The sequence below is a fragment of the Balaenoptera physalus genome (assembly GCF_965194825.1).
Source record: "Balaenoptera physalus genome assembly, chromosome: 17".
In the NCBI taxonomy this organism is placed as follows: Eukaryota; Metazoa; Chordata; class Mammalia; order Artiodactyla; family Balaenopteridae; genus Balaenoptera; species Balaenoptera physalus.
Genome location: NC_138895.1, coordinates 20129327 through 20155574, shown reverse-complemented (window position 1 = coordinate 20155574; position 26248 = coordinate 20129327). Strand labels below are relative to the sequence as shown.

The 26248-nt window shown below is 33.6% G+C and overlaps 1 protein-coding gene across 1 annotated transcript in view; it reads right to left on the bottom strand.

Moving 5' to 3' along the window:
- Positions 1-2426: 2426 nt before the first annotated feature.
- Positions 2427-26248, bottom strand: part of HNF4G (hepatocyte nuclear factor 4 gamma) — an 85735-nt gene continuing 61913 nt past the window's right edge. Inside the window, exons 4-12 of the mRNA XM_082432663.1 lie at positions 24899-25070; positions 21678-21772; positions 18868-18974; positions 17143-17298; positions 13198-13285; positions 11079-11231; positions 10713-10949; positions 9630-9752; positions 2427-5388 (exon numbers count right to left, since the gene is read on the bottom strand). Of these exons, the coding sequence (XP_082288789.1) occupies positions 5267-5388; positions 9630-9752; positions 10713-10949; positions 11079-11231; positions 13198-13285; positions 17143-17298; positions 18868-18974; positions 21678-21772; positions 24899-25070 (1253 nt within the window). The 3' untranslated portion in view covers positions 2427-5266. The remainder of the gene's footprint in view (positions 5389-9629; positions 9753-10712; positions 10950-11078; positions 11232-13197; positions 13286-17142; positions 17299-18867; positions 18975-21677; positions 21773-24898; positions 25071-26248) is intronic.

The window sequence follows — 26248 nt, the reverse complement described above, 5'->3', positions numbered from 1 at the left end:
AGTCAATGAATTCTGGGTTAGAAAATAGACCCAAGTCTGGGAACTTGGCAAGATACTGCAATTTTAAAAATTTGTTTGGCAACCCTCAGCTCATCATCTTGGTTTCTTCCTTCCTCCTTCTTTCTGTCTCATTTTTCTCTTCCTTCTCTCCTTCCCTTCTTCTTTCTTTCCTTCCCTCCCTCCCTCCCTCTCTCCCTCCCTTCCTCTGTTCCTTCATTCTTTCTTTTCGGTTGCATAGATTGAAAAATACCCTTGTTGGCTATTCATCTTGTTACCCCTGTGGTCTCTTTGGGTCTAGTCACCATCTCCATAGCTCTTTGCAGATCTAGCCCCTTTAGGTACTACTGTAAACTTGGTGCTCATTAAAATGCTTGTGCTTGTCTGTATCACCACTCAGCCTCCATGATTTTAGGGTTCTTGCCAGGAGGCTAACCTCTGTATCCTAGTAGGTTGTTTCCATATTAATATAATCTCCCTTATTCAGCTTTTTGTTATGTCCCTCCTTGATCCTACTCCCAAGAATCCAGCTCTAACAGAACCAACCTCCTAACTGCTGGCATTATATCTCATTATGTTGGAGATATAATTCCCCCTTATTCTCTCAGCAAGCCTAGCACTTCCAAGACCTGGCAATGTTGTGACTTAACCCTCAATATTGGTTTAGTCAACAGGAGAGGAGGAGGGGCTATGTCCTGAGGGGCATATGTCTTGTCTGGAGAAAAGGCCTTTGCTTGTCCTCAAGCAGTGTGTTCTCCTTACCAGAAAGAGTCCTACTCTTAACAGCAAGAGTAAGGCATTTCTGCAGAGAGTTCCAAAGTATTTGGGAATTCAAAATTTTCTATAGAAGTGCCTATCTCAATTTCAAGGTCCCATTTTTCCCAATCAGGGCCCTTACCCTGGTGTAGCTGACTTGCCTCGTTTGAGAATTTAACCTCTCTGGGAACTCTGCTTACACTTTTGACTAAATCGTGGGCATGGCTTAAACCTTCTGTGTCTTCCCAACTATTACAGTGCTCTGAAGTTAGGATTTCTCCATCCCTTCTGTAAGTGAATGCAACTCCTCTCATTTGGAAATTGCTGTGGCCCTGACCCTCCCTCATTGATCAGCCTTTCTGCCTCAAGGGAAATCAGATGAATCTCACTAGGATCCCTCTATCCTGGGTCACTGCCATAGCCCCTTATGTTCTTTGATTTGACCTTCATTGACTGCTGCATGCTCTTCCTTGGTCTCAGCTTCTAGTGTAAAATCATTGAAGATTCTGAGGTCTCTATTTGCGGAATTTCACATTACTTTCCCAGAAGCACCATTATGCCTGTGCTTAATCATAGACTGGTCTGCATTTCCTTTACTCTGATGTCATCATCCCATATTTTTCAGGAAAAAAAAAATTTTTAAGTTTCAGTACCTGTATAGATTTTTCTTATTTTTGAGAAGTGTTTCTCTGGGCAATTCAGTGGGATTGGAGGGAAAGAAGAGACATAAGTTAAAAAAAATCATCTCACATAACCAAGTTGAAATGGAGGTCATATCACACTCAAACATGGGGTTATGATAAACTTCACTATTAATATATTTGATGTGTTTTCTTTTTTCTAAGTCACATTCCTTCTGTGAACTGGGGCTAGGACTATTCTTACTTCTGCTATAAGATTAGGGTATATATCTTCTATTCTCCACAGAGATATAAAAGTTACCTGTTTCATATTTTAAATGATGGTTTGAAAATTATTTAAATAGTGACTACTAAGTAAAAATATTGATTTTTTAAGAAATCGGGAGAATGTGGTGAGGATGAACTGTCTGTATATGAAGAAACTCTAAAAATGAAAAAAATTGCAAAATGTGATTAAAAAAACACGTGCTTTCAAATCTTGGCAAAAAATATCAGCTAAAATAGCTGCGATAATTGAATATAGTTACTAAAGAGAAGTACATGGAGAGCAGGGGAGTGACGGGATGGAGGACTGCAGGTTTTCACTTTACACCTTAAGTATAATTTGTGTTTTAAACGATGTATACATGTTACCCTGATAAGAGTGAAAATAAAATAAAACCTAGTAGAATTCTATACAAATAAAATCACTGCACAGACCTACTAGAGAATGGACTTGAGGATACGGGGAGGGGGAAGGGTAAGATGTGACAAAGTGAGATAGTGGCATGGACATATATACACTACCAAATGTAAAATAGATAGCTAGTGGGAAGCAACCGCATAGCACAGGGAGATCAGCTCGGTGCTTTGTGACCACCTAGAGGGGTGGGATGGGGAGGGTGGGAGGGAGGGAGATGCAAGAGGGAAGAGATATGGGAACATATGTATATGTATAACTGATTCACTTTGTTATAAAGCAGAAACTAACACACCATTGTAAAGCAATTATACTCCAATAAAGATGTTAAAAAAATAAAATAAAATAAAAAAAATCACTGGTCTTAATAATATAAGAAATGTTACAAAGAAGCTTTAAATGTGAATGAAGGATACCAGGAATTAAAACATTTAGGTTAAAAATTTACATGCCAAATTTATGTACAGTGTTTAAGTCAGCCTAGGGCATCTGTTTTAATTATTGGGACAAAACTTTCAAGCAAAACTACATAATTAAAGTGCAAATATGAGGCTCTTCCTTCAATCAGTGTCCAACTCTACAATTATTTGAAGATGTGCTAATTAATTTTGCTCTGGCCTCTAAAGACCAGCATTTTGCACACTCTATGTAAATTTAATTAAGTGACAATATAAAAGACACTCTCAGTATCTCTAAAATTATGAAATCATTTTTGAACACTAAGGAAGGACCACATTTTAGGGTTTTTTTTTCTCAATTTTTATTTAGAAAGTTCAGTGAAACAATATGGTATCACAGTTTAGAAATATTTTAATCTCACTATAATTTAACATTAAAAAAATCTAGTAATTTTTGATTTTCAACAATGAAATTTATAAAAATAATTTTACATTTATAAAATGAATCATTATTTCACAATAAATTATTCTTTTTTATTACCTGAAAAAAGGTTTGTGCTATATAAAAGCAATAACTTTGCTTATCAACATTTTGAAGATATGCTGAAAACTTCAGTTCCCCTTTGTCCAGCATTTTTGGCAGTTAAGTATACAAAAATATTATATTACACATTCCCTGACCATAGTATTTAAAACAAATTGGTTAGCAATAATTTCTAAAACATGACTGTTTAGTAAATATATGCAGATAAGTTAGAAGGTTCACTAAAAATGAATTATATGTTTTACATTCTAAAGGTTTTTTAATGTCTTCTGAGAGAACACAAAAAATTAAACAGAAAACTACAAAATATATTTCCATTTATAAAAATCAAAAGCATTTTTATTCATGAAATAGAGATACTAGCGTAAATTTTTTTTTTAAATGAGTTAATGTTTTTTTCTGTTCTCACTCTCTCTCAAAGATATATTTTGCAGTTTCCAGGTACCAGCTCTGCAAGGAATTTTATTGATTCTATTAAATCAATGATAGCTTCTAAGCAATCATTTTTCCATTTTAAGAGTTAATAAGTTAGTTACAGTTAACAGAAGCTTTTTATTTGCAGGGTAAGTGGGGGGGCTATGAAATCATAATCATAGAAATTTTGAAAGGTTCTGTAAAAATCATTTAATTCAGCCTCTTGCAGCTTGGAGAACCCTTTTTATATCATTAATAATTACTAAACCAGTTTTTCCCTGCTTCAGCAAATAAAGTGTGTGTGTGTGTGTGTGTGTGAATGAGAAAGAGAGAGGGAGGCATCGCTGTTTTTTGAGGCAGCCTGTCAATTGTTTTAAATAAGCTCCAGCTTTAGATAATATCAAATAGTCAAATAGTTTTGGGCTCCAGTGAACTATATTCCTCAGTCCACTGGAGTTTTTGAAAATATGCTGAGTCACTGATTTAAATTTGTCTTTGCTTTCATCATAACCTACCTGGTATATATTTTAGTTTCTTTAATCCGTTCAAAAGTTTGGTTTTTTTTTTTTTTTTGGATTTGTTTTTAGGAGGAAGATTCGTTAAAAGTACAAAAGTGGTTTCTTATTCATGTTGCAACAAATTTACACTCATTTACATGTAAATATGTGTTAACAGATAACACAATGGATAATATTCAATCATCACTCAACTGCATATATTTAAAAACCACAGTAAGAAGCTCACATTTTCATTCTATACCAAAGATTTAATCTCCTTAAAGTCAACCAGACCTGGGCTTGAATATGGCTCTCCTACTTTTTAGGTTAATGAACTTTGGTTACATTATTGAAACCCTCTAAGCTAAAGGTTTCTCCCTTTACAAGAGAAAGATAATAATACCTCTCTTACAGGGTTGCTCTGAGGATTAAATGAGGCAATGCGTGTGTGACACAGATGGCTAATTTGTCTCCCGATAGCAGAAGCCCAGCGATGTACAGTTTTTGTTGGCACAAGGCTTTCTACCTAACACTCCCAGCCTCCCCGAGAACAAGATGTGGGCATGGGCTAAGTTCTAGTCAATGGATGTCTGCTTCTAGATTGTTTTAGGAGAGGGAAATAAATGTCTGTTTTGGTTGAGCCACTCTTTTAAGAGTTTCTTTTTTACAGTTTAACCTGTATCCTAACTGATAAAACTAACATGCTTTATTTTAACATACATCTTCAAATATAGGCAGATTTCAAGGAATACCCAGTCATCTATGGAATGTCTATTTATAATTTTCTAAACTTAATATAGGCATATTTAACTGTGAGCCAAAAAGATACTTCTTAGCCACGGGATATCCATAAGTGATTCTTCTTCATAGAAATATACCCTATTCTACAGTGACTGCTTTATTTTTTGAATTTGCAAGTTTAAAATTTATTAAAAAACTTGGTTCATTTAATATTAATCTGGGATTTCTGATCTACTGTTCACAGTCAAAAAAGAACACTTAGCTCTGCATCACATCACCATAAGCAATTATTTACAGATTTAAATTAATAATAAGACAACAAATGAAAGTAGTACATAAGATTCAACTGGTTCAGGCACAGTACAAGTTTATACTATATAAACATATTGAAACTCAGATATACATTGGTTGCATCTAAAGGTTTTAAACTATAGCAACAACAAACAAAATGAGCATATAAACAAGAAAACAGGATACCATCTTATAACAGCACCATGAAGAAGCCTTGGCTAAGAGTTTGCCAAAAGTGCTATCCTGAGATATTTCAAGACCAACAACTTTTCACATTTATGCAGTGCCGTTCAGAAGTAAACATATTCTCACAATTGCTTCTGTTTGGAGAGAGGCTGGTGTGAAATGACTGAAGCTTGATTTGCAACTATTTTGTACGGTTCTTGTCCAGAGCCTTGAGGTGGGGAAGGAAGTGGGGTTTCTGGAGTTGCTAAAAAAGAATCAGAGAATTGTATGCAATGGTGACAGTCACCTTGGCCCATCCCATTAAGTCCTGCAGGACACCAATATGCATTACTTAATTTTGGATATGTTTTTAAAAGATCATATATAAAGTAGTGATTATAATACATTATCAGGTCATTGACATACTATTGGAGATGCACTCCCATCTTACTGTCCCAATTAGCATTGAACTAAATCATACTTAAAAATCTTGACAGTCACTTTAAGGTGTCTTCTGCCTTTCTTAATAGCATTTATGAACATCTGATTCTCTCATAAACCCAGCAGAAAAAAAGTTAAAATGAAAAGAATTAACAGAAAGCTAGTTTTTTTCCAAATCTTACAATATAAATTTTATATTGTAAATCAAAATTGCAATCAAAAAAGCACATAAAATAAAACATATTTGGTTTAGATTTTACTAATTCAAACATTAGATGACATGAAAAAATTAAGGTAAGATAACTTTTCAAGTACTTTGAAATCTATGTCGTAGTTAAAAGCATCTAAAAAATACTGGCTTTGTCACTTCAAAGTTATTCTATTACAAATACACTTGGCGGTCCCTTCCCCATCAATGCAAAGAGCACTGAGTAATTAAAAAAAATAAGTTACAGTTTGAATACTTCATTGTCTATAACAGTTCTATCCTGGAAATAACAGTTGGTTATTGGTAGGTTGGTTTGCTTTCCAGGATAGAACTGTTTTTATAACAATTTTTCTATTGGCAAATTTTAACCATATTACAAAATAATCTAGAAGCCATTCTATAATTTTTAAAAACTTGAAATATTTTAGTACTCACATTATTATTCCATATATTTAACAGAACAAATAGAAAATGTTTAATGATCAGACTGAGGCATTGCAAACTTCATAGATTTTTTTTTCCCAGTTTTTAAAAATTCTATACAAAATGAGAACAGTCCCTTTTTGCCTGGTTTTCTTTAATATATTAACTTTATATTATTAAGTGTGAATTAGCAATTACTTAGAAACAATGTCTTTAGATATAATTTAATTGACAAAAGAATTACCAAATTTGCTTTAAAAATTATTCTTGGATATTTAGGATGGATCTATCACTCAAGTAGTCTGCTCTAAAAGACCAAGAAAATATGCATGAACTTAAATATGTGTGTATGCTTGTGTTTAATGTTTTGCTTTGTGTAAAATATAAACTGTTCCAAATGAGCACAAGCAAAGCAAAGTTTTCCTTTACAAATGAATTTCTTAAATATTATGTTGAGAGAGGGAAAATAAAAATAAAAAGTGTGATGATGTGATTCTAAAAAGATTAGGGTCAGCAAACATGCTTTTAAAATACTACAAAACTAGCATTTAAAAAGTAAAGGATTTAACCACCAGCAGAATTGTTAAACTTTCTTGTCAGTTGATACCTACAATGTTCAATGTGTTGTTAATGTGTTTTATTTTCCAAGTTTATGAATAACTGATCTCTAAGAGACACAACTTCATAGACTCCTTGGTATGGTATTGGGCTTGCCTCTCTCTGCTCTAGACTATTAATTAAATGAAAGTGGTAACATCTGCTTTGCAAGAATGGTCCCAGTATGGAGGTTCCTCAAAAAATTAAAACTAGAACTTCCATAGTATCCAGCAATTCCACTCCTGGGTATATATCTGAAGAAAACAGAAACACTAATTTGAAAAGATACATGCACCCCAATGTTCATAGCAGCTTTATTTACAATAGCCAAGATATGGAAGCCACCTAAGTGTCCATTAACAGATGAATGGACAAGGAAGATGTGAAAAATATATATATATATAGATATATTTATATATATTGAATATTATATTATATATATATATCATTTATATATATATGAATATTACTCAGCCATAAAAAAGAATGAAATTTTGCCACTTGCAACAACTTGGATGGACCTGTAGGGTATTATGCATAGTGAAATAAGTCAAACAGAGAAAGACCAATACTGTATGTTTTCACTTATATGTGGAAACTAAACAATAAAACAAATGAATAAATATAACAAAGCAGAAACAGACTCATAGATATAGAGAACAAACTAGTGGTTACCTGTGAGAAGTTGGGGAGAGGGAAGGGGAAGACTCAAGAAGGGGATTGAGAGGCACAAACTACTAGGTATAAAATAAGATACAAGGATGTGATGTACAACACAGGAAATATAACCAATATAACCAATAACTTTAAATGGAATATAATCTATAAAAATATTGAATCACTATGTTGTACACCTGAAACCAATATACCATCGTAAATCAACTGTACTTCAAGGAAAAAACAAAAGAGAACGTTCCCAAATTAATGTCTTTCAACTACATTGGGACCCACAGATCAAATGTGCTATAGTATACATCATTTGTATTTTTTTCTAACATTTCATTTCTGCCTCTGTCATATACTCAAAGAACTTTGTGTTTCAGACACTATTTACACATAGATCTACCAGTGTGTGTAACTAAAGAACAGCAGTGATAGCATGCATTTCTGTGGCTTCTACTCTTCCTACCACTAGGTAGCAGTCAGATGGTACTCACTTAATTGTTGTCGCATTGCACTGAACATTTGGGTAAAACAACATTGTAGCTAGTTATTAAGGGCAATTGTAAATTCAGTAGGCAATGCTGGTACCCATAATAATTATATCACAGTAACTGAAGGCATCTCAGTGAGGTAGCTGGTTTAGTGTTCAGAGGCAATAGATCAAAAGTAAATCTGGAATTAATTAGTATGAATTCAGAAGCAATTAATTCTAGATATTTTTGTCAAATAGAGATTTTTTTAATCTCCAATGTGGCATATAAAAATGAAATATGTGTTAAATCTGCAATAATATCAGATTAACTAGCAACCCATAGTATTTATATAGTCATTTTAGTTCCAAAGAACTAAAGGAAGCCTAAGTAGCCCATGCTTTGCACAATTATGATATACACGAATGTCAGTTATCACAGCTTAGTTAAATAGCACCAGTCTTTCGAAAACATGGTTCAAATTTCAGTTAGCATGCTAACTCTAATTAACTGTGAGTATTGCATAAACTCACAAACTTCACTGCTAACTCTTCAGTCTACAAATAATTACCTAAAATAATAGATTTGCATTTTGATCAGTGACCAATCACATCACATCCTTCAGTCTGTCCATGATTATTCAATGAACATATTTCCTTCAGTTCATACACTGACGACAAACTGTGTAGTTGTGTTGCCTCCCCGTCTCCCTCTCAGTGACAAATCCACATGACAATTTGCAAAAATGGACAACTGAAAGAGAATTGGCCAAAAGGGGAGAACGTGCAGTAAAGACACAAAAAGTGATAATGTTGGAAGTGAAATTCAAATCGAACAGGAATGGAGCTATAGAAGAAAGAGCTGACCATGGCAATGTTGACACTACCATTGTTTGAGTCCCTAAAAATTCAGCCAAGAACTTAGTGAAGGAAAGCTTGTCAACAGAAATGAGGAACCAGTTGCACTGAAAAGGTTGAAGAGGTCCCAGAGGAAGTGAAACTGGCAAAAAACTTCACATCAAATGGATTCTCAGAGATATTTTAGGACATTAAAAATGCAAAGGATGAAATGTTGGAAACTGACCCAAACTTCCAAAAGAGTAAAATCCATCAAAGATGCTCACTTCTTCTTGTAAGTCATTAGAAGAGAACATGGCAAGCAGTGTTCAAACTACCCTTCATATTTTTTTACAAAAAAATAAAACACATTAATTCTCAGTGTTATTAATATTTTAAATTATGGTGCACTAAGCATTAAAACTACTATTTTTTTTAGTTTCCCTAGACATTTATAACCTATAGCTAAAAGAGTTCTTGATGTTTTGACAAATATATTTAAAGGTCACAAGCAATCATAATTTTCCTGTTGATTATTAAGATTCCTTTGCATGGTTCCACCTCGTAGAGTCATTTTTATGGTCCTGTACTACCAGGCAAAGCTAGGATATCCTGCATGTTCTTTTGTGCTCCTAAACCTATGAAGAAGAAAGATTTAGTACTCACATCTCCATTTTAGGGAGAAAAGTCATACCTAAGAAGAATAAGTGACTTGCTTCACAATCTCCCACAGTTAAATCTTGGAGAAGAAATTATATCCAATTTTTATAATTTCTGGGCACAAATAGATTCTTTCCCCAAATTCCACCTTTTCTCAGGTAATTAAGTTTAAGAAATATTATGTTTCAAAAGTAGCCCAGATACTTACAGATCTGGTCTGTATGAACCAGTGTTGACATTGGACCCAAAAGTATAGTTTGTCCAGTTAATGGATCTTGAGATAAATGTGGGTGCATTGGATGATGGAGATGGTTAGCCTCACTGGAAGCACCTACAGAAGATAAAAAGATGCTTGCATTAGTGATAGTTAATCAGGAACAGCAAGTTTACCTTGGAACAATTGTTTTGATTGACAGCTTGAATATTGCTATTTTTGCAAAGTGCTTTTTGGGAATTCAAAAATAAATTAATAGAGCCACTGCCATGTTAAAGACAATGTCAGCTTTCACTGTACATTGGTTAGATTAATGTTGTGTCATATTATGTTGTATATTAATAATGGACCTTCTGTGCAGTTTCCTGGAATCATTAGGTTTGCTGCCTGTTGTTAAGGCAATTCCAAGAATCACTTACCTTAAGTTTACAGTATTTGGGATCACCCTCCTAGCATAAACAACTTTTATTTCAGAAAGATATCATTAGAAACACATTAAGCACTAGAACACTAAAATTAAACTAAACTAAAATAAAGTGATCTTATAAGGAAATTTAATCTAGATCAGAATACAAAATAAATGATTTCTTAAGTTATTCCTGACATCTACTGCAGCAATGAAATCTCATTTTTCCTTTTTCATTGTGTTGTGTCAGTTAATTACTTCAGAAGCACAATGTTTATTTTTAAAGTATTTATTATATATATATATATTTTTGGTTATGTTGCAATTCCGATATCCTTGAGCTTTTAGAGGAGTCAAGGCATAGAAAAATATAATATACTCCAAGAAGTACTAACAATAGGAGATACAGTTCTATTTACCATATTTGGGAGGATCTGAAAATTGAGGAAAGAGGGACAGGGTAGAGTAAAGATGGTGGAGGTGAGTACCAATGGAGGGGAGGTTTGAATATGTTCAAGTATTTCTGTTCCCATCCAATGGGTTTTGCAGACTTTCTAAATGTAAAATACTGAGTTCATTACATCATGGACAAAAGGTAAATGGGTCAAGTTGCTCTAAAGTACTGTAGTACGATGTTAATAAATAAAATAGAAATTCTGAAATATACTCACCACCCAGTAGCATCTCCTGAAGTAAGTTGTCGATTTTAACCATCCCAAAAAGTTTAACGAATTGTATTTGCTCAATCATTTGCCAAGTGACGCTCTGCAGCGTGGGCAGGAGCAAGAGCAGCTCCCCGAACCTGCCCCGGGAGTCGTACTGCCGGTCGTTGATGTAGTCCTCCAAACTCAGCTGCACTTGGAACCGCATGTTCTTAATCTTTACTGGATCACTTAGCCCTTTTGCATCTAAGCAAGGAATAAAAAGGGCAATCTAAATACTTAACCTTACTAGAGTGTAACAGAAAATATTCTAGTATTTAAAAAGTAGTTTAATTTTCACTGCAATTATTTTTAAATGGAACTTTGGAAACAAACCTGGATCAAAAAATACAATTGCCTTCAAACAAGCATATTCATTGTCATCGATCTGAATTTCTTGAAATGGTCGGACCAGCTCGTCTAGAACCCGGTTGGCCACACGGCTAATCTCAACTTCACAGCTGTTGCGGTGAATAATGTAATTGTTTCCTAGGTGAAAAAATAAAATAAAAAGATAAAATAATCATCCCCCTCACACACACAAAATTGTCAGATTTTGTTTCATTTTTTTACAAACCAATATTTTAAATGGTCTTCCCTTGAAGAAACAGGAATAGTACTTCCTCTTTCAAGAGCATTGTTAGTTATGTTAGAAAAACTTTAGAACACTTACAGGATCAATAACATTGATAATATGATCACATGCATTTTAACAGCCTTGGTCACTTGTGATAATACTAAAGTACAGACTAATAACAAGCTAATTATTGACAAGGGAGAAACAAGATACAATGATTAGCTTTCCACTATCTCAGTTATCTATTAGTGTTTTACTCATTAATGAGCATATTACAAAACCTAAAGAATCTCTCTTGCTTACGGTGAACTAAAAATGGCATTCCTTTAGTGGTCTAGGTGTATTTACATGTAACAACTACTGAGACACAATTTGAATAAGCCTAAGTAGACGAGGCTGATTTTTGAAAATTAGCATGTATAGTCTCATGAGTTGCCTCATTAAATAGTAAATTCTCTCTTCCTGGACTTGTTTAAGTAGAGACGGGATGATCACTTTACGGGGCTGTATTCAAAGGAGTTCAGAAATTGGACAGAGAACTGGACCACCTAACCCCTAAAGGCATTCTACCTTAGAAAGTCTCGGGCTATAAAATGATACTATTATAGCTTCTAAAATATTAGAAAATTGGAAGCTTATTTTAGCCCCTAAAATAGCTGCTAAATTTTTATTTTCTGGTTTTATAAAAAACAGAATATTCTGACTTCTTTCACTGCAGGCAAAGACAATCCTCAGTATAAATAATAACATGTGCAAAATTATTCAAAAAATGTAGCCCTGCCCTTCTTATGAAAAGTTAAAGTACTTAATTATTTAGGGTAAAACAATTTAGAACTATGTAGTAAAATTGTTTTGATTTCTATGTATATTGTATTCAGATTTATAATGAGAACAGTATTGTAGGGGAACTAAAAATGCAAGAGAAAGTTTAACAGAATTTAAAAGCAGTCATATCATGTGGTTTCGAATCCTGGCTCTATCCCTTACTTGCTTTGTGACCTTAGGTAAATTTTCTTGGCCTTCATTTCTTCACCTACAAAACAGGCTGAAAATAATAGTACATATCCCTCAGGGTTATTGTGAAGATTAAATGAGAGAGTGTATATATAAACATGTAAAGCACTTAAAGCAATGCATCGTACATAGTAAGTCCTCAGTAAACATTAGCTATTGTGATATTATGTTCAATTTATTTATATTTGGGACAAAATATCTATCACAGAAATGGAATAAGACAATTTAATCATCATTTCACACAGCCAGAGGGAGGTAGAGCTTATAAACATTAGAGGGATCTCAAATATCCCAACAGGAAACCTAACTTTATAAGTTAAGTAGGGGATCAGCGTACTTCCTTAATGAAGACACAAGCTTTTCCTTTGTCTCTTTTAACTCTCAGAATTTTTCAGACATTGTATTGTCACAAAAAATTTTTTTTAACTTGGGGTTCTGTAGCATATCATGGGCAATGAGATCATAGGAGATAAACATGTTCCTTAGAAGAGTATAAAATAATATATACTATAATTATTAGGTAGACACTGAGAGTATATGAAACAACACTGGGACTCCGTAAGATGGTGACACAAATCACTAACTCTTTGTCCTGATATGATTTAAACATACCTCAATATTATGTTTATTGAGCAACATCTTTTATTTTTAAATCTTAATGCACCCTGAACATCCACTCTGAACTTCCCTGAATTAACGGCAAGGAAGAACAGGGCTTGAGTGAGGACCTGACCAACTAAGTCCAATTTGTGAAGTGACAGAACCATTTGGCAGTGCTACAAATGCCTGGTACATACAGAATAGGCCCCACGTAAGTATGAAGCATGCATAATTTTTTCTCAAATTAAAAAAAAAAAAACTTACCCAAAAGCAAAATATCTTTATACACCATGGATCTCTTTGTAGCTCCAAGCAGTAAATGTTCCCCTGCGTGAGCTCTCAACAGTGCCACCTTAATGAAAAATTCCAAGTTTAACAATTAATTATAAAATATAATGATTAAAAGATTATATAAGCCTGATTAACTTAGTATTCTTTAAGACTGGGACTTTTTTTTTGTTTTAACAACTACAACATTCATAGATTCTTGCCATGATTAAGGCTTCCATTTTTCTATTTTTAGCATGTCAACAGAGTTTTACTTTTCAAAATGTCTAAAATTAACAAGTCAATACAATGGCAGCAAAAAAAAAAGAAAAAGAAAAAGAAAAGCAGAACAGTTTAGTGTTTGGGAGTGAATGATGTTTGGGCATAGAGTCAAACAAACCAGATTTCAAATTCTGGCTTGGCCACTTACTCCTGTTTAACCTTGGGTTAGTTGACCAGTATGCTTGGGACTCATTTGTTTCCATCTATCAAATGGAGATAGTGATAAAAATCTGAAAGTGTAGTCATGAGGATTAAAGGAGAAAATATATGTAAAACAAGATCTCTTATACATAATAAACTGAATAAACAAAAGCAAAACAAAGATTGGTGATACAGCGAAATGAGCATGGGGGACCTGGGTTCTGACACTTTCTAGATTGAACCTTTAACTCTGCACTAAGCTCTCAAGGGAGCTCCATTGCCTGCTGAACATCACCAGTAGGAAGAATAGGAAGCATTTCAAATTTAACACATCAAAGTAATGCTTCTCCAACATCTTCATCTGCTTAGTAAATGGCACCGTCATCCAAATTGCTTTTTCACACCAAAAACAAGGGTCTATTTGGATCCCTCTCGAATTGTACAGCAAATTCTAGCGCTGCTTCTCCATTGCTACGGCCCCTGTCCAAGCCTTGGTCATTCTTCGCCTGGCCCACCAAAATACACTCCAAAGAGCTGCTAGGTATTCCTGCTTCCTTTCTGGTTCCTCCACCCTAAGTCCTTCTTGCCAGACCTTCTATGATGGTATCTTGTAATAATAATAATCACTTAATATCACTCCTCTGCTAAAAACTCTTCACTGGTTTCTTACTGTCCTTAGAATAAAACCCAGAAACCTCAACAGTGGCCTCACGTGAGGTTATGGCTCAATGCTTTGCCCCCCCTGCCCATGTCTCTGGTTTCATCTTACAACATCCTTTGCTCACTTTTCTCCAGGCACATTACGCCTGCCTGCCTCAGAGCCTTTGAACTTACTGTTCCTGTACCCAGAATGCTTTCTCCTCAGATCTTGACATGCTTAGCCCCTTGCCACTCAGGTCTCAAGAAAAATCTTCTCTAATCCCCAATTTAAAGGATCTGTTACCACTCCACCCCCAGTCATTCTCCAACAACTCATCCCATTTCATTTTATAGAACTCTTCCCCACCTATAATTATCTTACTCATTATCTGTATACTTTTATTGTCTGCCTCTCCCAAATAGAATGTAAATTTTATGAGAATAGTGATGTAATCTGTATTTTTACTGCCGGATACTCACAGTTCCTAAAACTGAACCAGTAATCCTAAGAAATATTTGTTTGATGAATACACTGAGTGAATTTAACTGATATATGGTTCAGTTTTAAAAACTGTTAAGTGGAGATTATAACACTTATGCCACAGAGCTCCCGAGAGTATTAAATAAAATAATGTAATATATAATGCATTTGAAACCCGAGTGCCTTATCCATAATAGACATTCACCAATCCATGGCTATTAATGTTATACTGTTAATATTAAAGTGTCAGTTAGTAAATGAAAACTATTATTGACAAGTTACAGGATTTCAATTTCCCAATTTTTAAATCATTGTCTTCATACATGTCAGCAACTTTAAAAAAAAAAAAAGAGTGGTAATAAAAATATAAAACTGATAAATAACATAACCCTACTTATATGGCTTGGGGTGAGACAAGTAAGTTTTAGCAATTTAGCATTATTCACTCTGAAATAACCTTCTGAGACAAGCTATCTTTACGATATGTCCACAACCATGACTCATACCGGGAAGGGAGTTACAGAACATTTTAAGAATGATTTCAGATTTCACAGTATTTTCTTTTTGTAACCAGGTGAAATGCTCTCGTAGAAATATAACTGCTAACTTGCTGTGATCACTTATTTTCTGGTTATATAAATATTTTGCCCTTCTTTGATTTTTAAACAATCATGTACCTTTCCCTTTGATTGTTTCTTTGTTTTTGTTTATCAATGATAAAGAGCATTGGTCACAGGGTATAAAAATAGACACTGGTTATATTATATATCATACTTTATTTAACCTGGGGGAACTTGAAATTTTCAAATTATTTATATCTACAGAATATTATATACTACTTAGAAGAATTAAAAATGAATCTGAAACTAATAATCTAATCTTTATAGACTAATTAGAACATTAAACTTCTTAACTACTTTTTTTTTTTATTAAGAAAGTGGATTGCTTTATTAGAACAGTGAATATAAAAAGGAGATTGATTTCAGGTAAGAACTCTTTAAAAATATTTCGAGACTATACAAGTAAAAACTTTTTACAAAGATGTTCAGCATTCATTTTCCCTTGGTTCATTTTAAAGAACCTAAATATTTTATTTACTTAAAGACATCAAAATGTTAGACTGCTGGTGAGTTAAGCTCCTTGAGATAATTCAAAATATCAAATATCTCAGTTTTTGAGAACTTATATATTTGATGCTAGTAATTAAAACATTATATTATATTGATAAACATTTTTTTTTACTGATTTGAATACAGTATGTTGATAATATGAAGTGTAAGGTCACTTGAGAAATGAGATCAGCTAATTTTTCTAACGTTCAAGTTGTATTTTAGCCACCAAGTTCTGTTACAATTCTACAGGTTCAAAGAAAAAGTCAGATTAAGTCTCATCAGTGCCCCTACTGCTGGTCATTTTTATGGGTAACTCTAGCAGTTTCCCCCTCCCTCTCAAGTAGTCAAGGTTAATAGACCTGTTAACACTGATTAAATGGCAGTACTTTCCAATATGTTTACATTTACAATAAATAATGTAATAATAAATATAAAACAGATAAACTTGAAGGTTGCTTACAGGTTAATTTATCAGACAAACTCCAATGTGCATAACCTTGCAGAAAGTCTGGGGAAAATTAAGAGTTCATAAACTGTGAAAGGTAGAGACAAGTATCTTAGCTACTTCTTTAAACATATTGGAAAGTGAACTTTTAGCTATTAACTAAAATATCTTAATATACATATGACAAAGTATGAAAATATCTATATTAGGAAAAGATCACTACATCTGAATTCTATTTTCAGTAGATTTCAGAACACAATTCTACAGACTTTTTTTTTTTTTACCAGATTTATACTTTTTATACGTCAATGCTAGAATAAAATTGACAACATGAAAGGCACAATTTTATATGTTAAGTGCATAAAAGTGCCTACAAAGACACCAACACAACCTGGGTGGTTTCTGTCTAGAAGTGGCCTGGTATTTCTGAAGAATTTTTTATGCACCTTTAGTAAACACCAAGACACAACGGGGTACCATTTGCCTTCCAGACATTTATTCTTCCAATACTTCATCTCACAATGGCAGTTATCTACTTACTACCTGTCTTTCTCCCTTACTTAAGCTTTTTAGACCTCAGGAGGGAAGAACATAGGCTTGATCAACCCTCATCCAATCAATAAATTTGTAAGACCCCTAAAATAGAATTTAAACAGTCTGTCTCTCAACAGACTGTTTAACTTCAAGGAGAATGAACAAGAAAACCAATCTTTCTCTCATAAGATAATTTAACCTTTGTCAAATATAGTAAATCTACTACAAATATAATTAAAAGAACTGAAAAACTTAGCAAAGTTCAAAAAACATTTTTTTAAAGCATTCATAATCTCTTCAAATTATACCTGATCATCCAGTGGTAACTCACAAAAGGCAGGAATATATTTAGCCCATTCCACCAAGACTAAGAGCTGCTGTTTCATAGATTCACAGACATCACCAATACTGGCAATTTTCTTAATATTTATGTCAGTGCTCGCACCAGGGCTTGAGACTGAGATCTAGCATTAAGAAGAACATTATATTAATTCATCACTGAACATAACACAAGACCACTATTTCTCTTTTTTCTACAACTGCAATAAGTAAGCACCATTGAAGTGGGCACTATCATTGTCACAGTATCTTGAAATATACTAAACATGTTAAAATTGAGAAATCAAATACGTATCAATTCAAGTTAAATTGAGAACATTCACTGCATAGCACCATGGTCTGGGAGTACTATCTTATTTTCTGGCCAAACCTGTAAAATAAGTTACCACAATTTTCAGGGAGCGTCATAATTCAAAATGACTATACAAAGAGCTATGGAGTATCCACATGAACTATGTTGTATGATTTTATTTTTAATTGAAGATGATAGTTCCACTAAGAAAGCCCATCTTTAATTTGTTGTAATTTATGAAGGAAAGTTTCCATTGGATAAAGTTTACCAACTGAGGAGAAAAGATTTAGATGAGAAGTCAGACTATTTATGCTGCTGCATTTAATGGAAGCCCACCCAAATAAAGTTAAGAAACCAACCTTTGACTCAGCAAGTTGAAAATCTTAATGTGTAGTGATAAATTTTTTAAATGATGTATAATTTTGAACTATCTAAGATATAAGTAGTGTTCAAATGCCTTTCTGCTGAAAAAAATCACTTTCTAAAAGTTCTTCTAAACTTAATTTTTGAACATGTGTGTGTGTGTGTACGTGTCTTTCTGCAGTGTATGTCTATTTCCTCACATTTCCTTTCAGGCCATTCTTGAAATACTTTATAGGACCATCAAGTAACCTTCATGTAATGATGATGATAATGGTGATGTTAACTTCATCATTTACCCTTGTGTTATCAAAAACGAAAGTAGTTGCATTGACTCATTATAGAACCTGATTAATAGCTATTTCATTGTTTGCTTTATAATAGAAAAATACCATTAACATTTCTAATAGGGGCAATGGTAAAATAAATTTCCTTCAAAAGGTTTCTTTATTTGATTCTTAAGTGATTTACTTTTATTTATATAATTAATCACTTATAGTTTTAACTTTAGAACTGATATCCTCATTCTAGAAATTTCAAATAATAAAGTTTCTCCTGTGTTTTCTAAATTCTGGTTCTTCCCTTAAATACCTGTTTCCAAAGCAGATGTTAAGGTGAGTTCTTGAATCTAGAAGTCATTTTCAAGGAAGGAAGCTCTAATGATAGGCCTCAAATAAACACCCCCAAAGCTGTGATAACTGATTTGCAGATTCAATCAATAAAACAAGATACTGTCCCCAGGGCATTGTGCTATGCATTAAGTATTTTAAATCAACCTTGCAAACAAACTTTTAACACTCTTAGACTGAAATGCATTTCATTTTTCCATTTAAAAAGTAGGAACTTGCCCAAGAAAAGTCAAAATTGAGTCAACATTCCAACTAATATTTTCAAAGTAAAATTCTTCAATTTGCATAGGTGTAATTTATTATAGTAATGAGCACATTTGAGTGAACTTAAATCATTTTAGTATTATGCCTAAATAGACATCTGATTCTATTAAACAGGGCTGGATGCTGGTGCAGCAGTAATGCAGCAGTACCTGGCGAGACCGAACTTCTGCTTGTGCCAGTGTGTTAATGGAGGGGATGTTGCTGCCATCAAATGTGCTTCTTCTCGTGCTTATTCTATCACGTTCGTTTTGCACAGCTAGGGGAGCAAATCACAGTATTTACTGGCCAGTTTTCTTCAATATATGTCAGAATATACAGTTTGAAGTAAAAACAACATTACTATAAAAGGAGAAATGGGATGCCTCTAAAAGACCTTGGACGGGGGTGCTTGAGGCAGGGAGAAAAGTATGACTGAAGGTATGTTTCATTCTGTGCCATTTTTAAAGTAGGAAGAGCCAGGCTTGTCACTAGAGCTCATAAAATATTGCCTTTTGGGACTTCATGATGGCACGCATGTTAGAAAGTGTTGGGTCAGTCAGTTCAGCCATGCTGTAGTTTTACGAGGTTGGTTTTCCATTCTCTCAAAGTTAATAAAACCATACGATAACTAGAGGAAGAGTACAACCTGTGAGATTGACCAGGTCAAAGATAAGAGTGTATTCACTGTCAGAAAATATGAGTCATACATTTTGAAACTCCCATTTTTCTTTTTCTTCTAAAGAACTAGCAAAAATGGAAAGTAAATTTATTTAGTTAAGGTGATTTTCAGATGGCAATCCTATGATCTCTTATGAAACAATGTCCTCAGGACAGTTTACAAACACTAATAAGGCAAAAATTGCAGCACGTAAGGGTCTCTCTTGAGAACATTGAGATTAGAATATCAGCATTTTGGAACAATGAAGAAATATTAAGTATTTATATGAAAGTTTTCTAAGAAAGAGATCTCTCTGTTTCAGAAAGGAAAAAAAAGAATAATGTGTATCCCCCAATTTTTTATCGAAAACTAAGTTTTTAAAAATAAGGAAGAGGGAGAGGGTTAGTACGAATTTGTATACTTGTAATACATAGAATAATAGAAGTCAGATGTCAAAGTTGGATTTCAAATCTTAAAAGATAAAATTATCTTCTCTTAACCAAAAAGAATGGAAACAAAGTCTGTAGCCCCTAAATTATTTACACTAATGCTCTATCCAATTCTGCTGGAAAGATAAGACATTAAACTACCAGAATTTTTTTCTGTAATTATTCTTTTATTAAAGAAATTCATCAATTTCTATGCCAAAATCTACTATCTAACCAAACTTACTATTTAACTATCAACTCCACTAATTTGAAAGAGAAAATATTAAACTTCTTGCCTTTAAGAGTGAGTAATCTTTAGTTGGAGTGAATCATTAATATTTTATTTTTAAATCATATTTACTGGTAGCTTACTTCCTCTCTCTCCCTTTTTTTTTTTTTTTTTTTAGCAAATATTGTCATTGACTTTCAGCCTAAACTGACTCATTTGGAAATGTATACATGGAGGTAAAAAAATTAAAATATAAGTTATGCTTTTATGAATTTCATTTACATGATCGATCTTTAGAAAAATGCTAAAAGATATTGTGAACATTTGTAATTATCTTGCAGCTACCTTTTTTGACATAAAACCATATTTATATACGTTTCCATCTAACTAACCTTAATATTATGCTATTAGTGTAAATAAGAAAAATATATCTACTCTGAAAGCTAAAACTTACTTCCTAATCTATTTAGGAAAAATTAATACATTATTCTATGAACAGTATAAGATATACTTTCACTGTTTTTGAAAATAATTTAATTTAGCAAATTGTAAAACTCTTAACGGAATTGTAGAATTGTGGTTTGCTTTTACATTGGTAGGAGTGAAGCAGAGGTTCAAGTAGAAATGAATGAAGATAATTGACAAAGCAGGTAATTAATCCCATAAACTACCAAATAGGCCACTAGAAATAAGTCATGTTGAAATGAAAGTGTTTTTCCTTTAACTTTGTGAACTTTATTTTGCCTTTTTTTCTGAGACTAGCAATTGAATGAAATGAATGGAATTTTTGTCTTTTGAAAATACTGAGTGACAAAGAAAAAAACTATGTTTAAGATAGGTTTGATATTTTTCACATATCTGATTTAATTTTTTAATAAGATATGAAACAGTTCTGAAAAATATCTCTTTGTATGTGATAGTGATAGGGATAAGCATGTGACAAAATAATAAACAGAAAATTGTATAGCAGCTATTCCCTGCCAAACATTTAAATGTGCTAAACACATTTGTTTTGCTAAATTAACCATAGTTAGAACATAGGATAATATAATTAGATTATTTAATATGTTCAAAATGAAATTAGTGCACATTAAAATAGAGCATCTAGTCCATTGTCTCTGTCTTTGAATAGAATATAAGCTCCCTGACAGGGGGGATTATTTTACTCAGTATGTTCACTACTGAAACCTCAGCACCCACAACAGTGTTTGGAGAGCAGCAGTGCTCAATAAATTTGTTAAATAAATAAATGAATGCATGAAAAGTCAATGTTCAGTTAATATTTATGAAATGAATAAAGATATTCAGTTGTTAGTGAGAATAAAAAATCCATTTAAAATTCATTTATAATTGCATCCTATTACTATATTTTGCCATTTAGCTTTTGAACAAGACATTGGAATATTTTTTCAGACAATAATTTTCTTGCCAGGGATTACGCAGTGGTGGATAGAACATGTCAAATTGGTCAGCAGGTAAAGACTGGCTCTACCACTCACCAGTGGGTACCAGTGTCCTTGAGTAAATTCTTAAACTCGAGGAACCACAGATTCTTCACTGAGGATAATCAGAACTCATGTAAAGGTTATTGTGATTAAATGAGAACATGTGTGTATAACACTTTTCATCAATAATGTTAATAATCATTATGTTATATATTATTACCTTCTTTTTTCATTCCTGCTCTAAAGCACTTTCTTAATCGACAGTATCTACATTGATTCCTTTTGTCTTTGTCAACAACACATTGCCGACTGAACCTACAATGCCAAAAAAATATATTAGTTTGCAGAAAACTGTTATTTATCAAAAAAAGCAAACAGACTTTAAAAAGTATAGTCAAATTTAGATCAACAGGAAGAATGTATAAGAACAATTAGCTATGACTTTTCTAATCTCATGATCGACAGGAAAATACAAGCCTCATCTCTCATGCAGTCTTTCTAATAAAACAAAACTGAACGATATCTCACTTTTGGCCAGTATCCATGATCATTTCTATCTTGAGCCATGAAAGCCAAACCTAGTTTAAAAATTCTGGCATACAAATTCTAATGCTTACTGCTAAATGATTTCAGTGTGATAAGGAACTTCACTCCTCTGAACTTTCATGCTTTTCTCTATTTAAAAATTCTTCTATTAATTTTACATCATATCCAATTGGAGTTTACTCTACATTCCAAATTACATATCAAGAGGCAATTGAATAAAGTATAAAGAGTAGAGTCTCTGAAAAATTAGGTACTACTTCACACCCACTAGAGTGGCTATAATCAGAAAAAACAGACAATAGCAAATAATGAGGTTGTGGAAAAACTGGACCTCTCACACATTGTTAGTTATAATACAAAATGATGTGCTGCTTAGGAAAACAGTTTGGCAGTTTTTCAAAAAGTTAAACAAGAGTTACCAAATGACCCAGCAATTCCACTCCTAGGTATACACCCAAGAGAAATGAAAACATATATTCACACAAACACTTACACACAAATGTCCATAGCAGCATTATTCATAATAGCCAAAAAGTGGGGACAACCCAAATGCCCATCAGCTGATGAACAGATAAACAAAATGCAGTGTACCGGCACAATGGCATATTACACCTGGCAGTAAATAAGAATGAAGCGTGATACATGCTACAACATGGATGAACCTTGAGAACACTATTCTAAGTGAAAGAAGTCAGACACAAAAGGTCACATATTGTGTAATTTCGTTTATATCAAATGTGCAAAAGAGACAAATCTATAGAGACAGAAAGTAGATCAGTAGTTACCTCATATTGGTGGGGAGGGAGTTGGGGGGAATGAGGAGTGACTATTGAAGGGTACTAAGAGGTTTCTTTATAGGATGGTGAAATATTCTAAATTGAATGTAGTGATGATTGTACAACTCTGTGAATATAATAAAAAAATGAATTGCATACTAAAAAAAAAAAAAAAGTACAGTCTCTGGAATTAGACCTGAGCTTGATTCCCAGGTCAACATTCACTGTCTATAGAACTTGGAAATGTTATTTAACTTTCCAAGTTAACCCACAATTGTAAAATAGGGAAAACCTGCCGTCACAGGTTGTTAACTGAGCATACTTAAAAGACTATGAGATCAGCAAAACCTGAGCTTAAAAAACCTTTCTGCCCCTAAACTTACATCAATATAATATTTTCCAAATGGAAAATCATGGCATTTGCTTAATACCAATACATGTAAAGAAAGCTAAGTTGGCAGCAGTATTCATGATGGGAAGGTGGGAGGAGTAAAGCCATACATGTTGTTGGAATAGTTTTTAAATTTCCAAAATTTGTTATGGGAACGTTTCTTTCCCACTTTTCTCATACAGGAAGGGTGGAAATCTTGAAATCTCTGTGTGCTGACATTCTCTGACTCTTTAAAAGTTCTTGTTGGGGCGCTCAACTCAATATTCTGTAATAACCTATATGGGAAAAGAATCCGAAAAAGAATAGGTATATGTATATGTATAACTGATTCACTTTTCTGTACACCTGAAACTAACACAACATTGTAAATCAACTATGGTCCAACATGAAGTAAAAAATTAAATTAAAAAAAAGTTGCTGTTGGATTTGGTTGCTTGGATGGCCATTTTTCATATACATATATATATATTTCACCTTCAACAGAACAGATAACTTAAAAATTGTAAAAAATAGTGTTTACATGTTATTTTGTATGTATTTTAGTTATTAATCTTTTAGAAGCACTCAATATTTGATGTAATCATAGAGAAAATGCTTTTGATGAAGGAAATCCACTTGATTACTTTACACCTCTTGAGTTTGGTTGTATATAAAAGCAAGAACACACTCTTTTTTGTTTACCAAGAAGGTTTTAAAGTAGATGATTTACATTTTTATACCTACTTTAAGCTCTCCTAAAAAAATTACTAGAGAACACTAGTTAGATATTTGGGAGTTATATATTAACTTTTTCCACATCCCTAGAAGTCAAATGGCATCATATTGTGAGAGTTAACTTCTTCCCAAACATCCAACTTGTTCCTAAAACACCTTAACAATCCTATACGTGACTTTCAGAGACAGAGCAGACACATATTTTTCTGTTAAAGTCAGTCATTTTTTAATAACCCATATTTAACACAGATATAATCTGTATTCAAGAACTGTCATTCTGAACACTCAAAGGGAAATATCTGACCCTAAATCGTGCTATGATGTTGACTTTTTTTTAAAAAGCCTACTAGAAACATGTGATACATAAAATATAAATACATTTTAGACAAACATTAAATTCAACTACAAAATTGTGGCACGAGAAATACATCTAAAATTTTAGAGCTGAAAATTTCATTTTATTCAGTAACATCAACAAGCTACCAAAATCATCTGCCTTTTTATAATTTTGTTCCAAGACTCAGGACATGATGACGCTAAAAAGATAAGCAATATGCAGAAAAATACATGCATTGTGAAACCATTTAAATACAGATTTACGTATGTCTATTGGTATACGAACATGTGGTGGAACAATAAAGAAACACAAGGCAAAGACAAACACCAAATTTCAGATGGTATTTACCTCTGGGAGAGAGGGCAGGAAGAGAAAGTGATAGGGGAGGTGTCCACTGGAGGCTTCAATTATATTGCTCTAAACTGGGTGGTAAGCATGTGGATTTTTTAATATACATTTTATAAGATGTTATGAAACTAAGATGTTTCATAAAAAAGAACCACCCGTGTGACTGCGTGTGTATACACACCCACACACCCTCACTTTTCCTGTCGTTTATAAATTTTGTTGTTAGAGTTACAGAAATTTGAAAGCTCTGAATTTTATTCCTGTACTTCTTGCATGGCATTTTGAAACACCTCTAAAGATCACCTTCTGGGAAGGAGCATTTCAAGTACCTGCAGGAATAAACGTGACTCTTGCGGATGCTGCGTCTGAAGAAGCCCTTGCACCCATCACAGCTGGAGGCGCCATAGTGCTTTCCTGTCGCTCTGTCCCCACATATAGCACATAGACAGTTGACACCGTTATCTGTGGTATTCATACTTGTTGTCTCTGGGACAGAACTATCTGTTAAAGAAAGAGAAAGAGGTAGAGTGCAAGTTAGTACTGAGTATTTCTTACATAAATTGGCCTACTAATTATTCATGGGAGTGAAATAGTCTCTTCCTCAGCTTCTTGGAAGCTCCACACCAGTGCTCTCCTTTTATCCACTGGCTGTTTCTGCCAGTCTCCATTCCAAACTCCCCACTCGTATTTTGGAGGATTAAAATTTGGTATACCACAGGGCTCAGTCCCTCAACTATACCCTTTCCCTAGGGAAGCTCATCCAGTCCCATGACATTAAATATCATCTGTATGATGAAAAATCCCCACATTTTATTTCTAGGCCCGATGTCTCCCACGGGTATCAGTCTGAAATGCCCAAATACCTACTGAACAACTTCACTTTGGAGTTTAATAAGAATTGCAAATTAATGTATCAAAAATAGAACTCTGATTTTTCTTTTTTTCTCCTAGAACTTGTTCTTCCTTCAGTCTTCCTTAGTCAGTCGATGGTACCATCTAGTACCTAAGGCCAATAATCTGGGAGTCTTTACTGAATTCTCGCCTTTGTTGCTCATATCCAATCCATGAGTCATATTTAAAATACATATCGAATCCATAACTTTTCAGCCTTTTACCATGGCCACCCTTATCCAATTGAACATAATCTTTTCCCTGGATTATTGCAATAGCTTCCTATCTAATTTCTTGAATACTTCCACCCTGGTTCCCCTACTGTTTATTATCAGAAAGCCCGCGATGTGCTCTTGGCATAAGAAATTCACGTCACATTAGCCTTCAGCATCCAACCCTTAGATACAAAATAAAGCCTACACATATTCCCATGGCCTACAGAGCCCAGAGTGAAAAGGTTCCCTTCCCACCTCTCTGATCCCATTATCTGGCACTACTTTTCATCCTGTTCACTAGTCTCCAGTAATGTGGCCTCTTTTTTTTTTTTTTTCTCCTTGAAGTCTGTTCCCATCTCAGAGCCTTTACACTTGCTATCCCTTCTGCCTGGAAGGAAAGCTCTTCCTCAAGAATTTCTATGAGCTGGCTATCCAGTTTCTGCTCACATCTCACATTTTCTGTGAAACGTTCTGTAAACACACATCTAAAAGAGCCATCTCTCCTTTGCCCTTCAAGTAGAACCTAGTACCTTGCTTATATTTTAAACTAACCACTTCATTTTCTAAAATTAT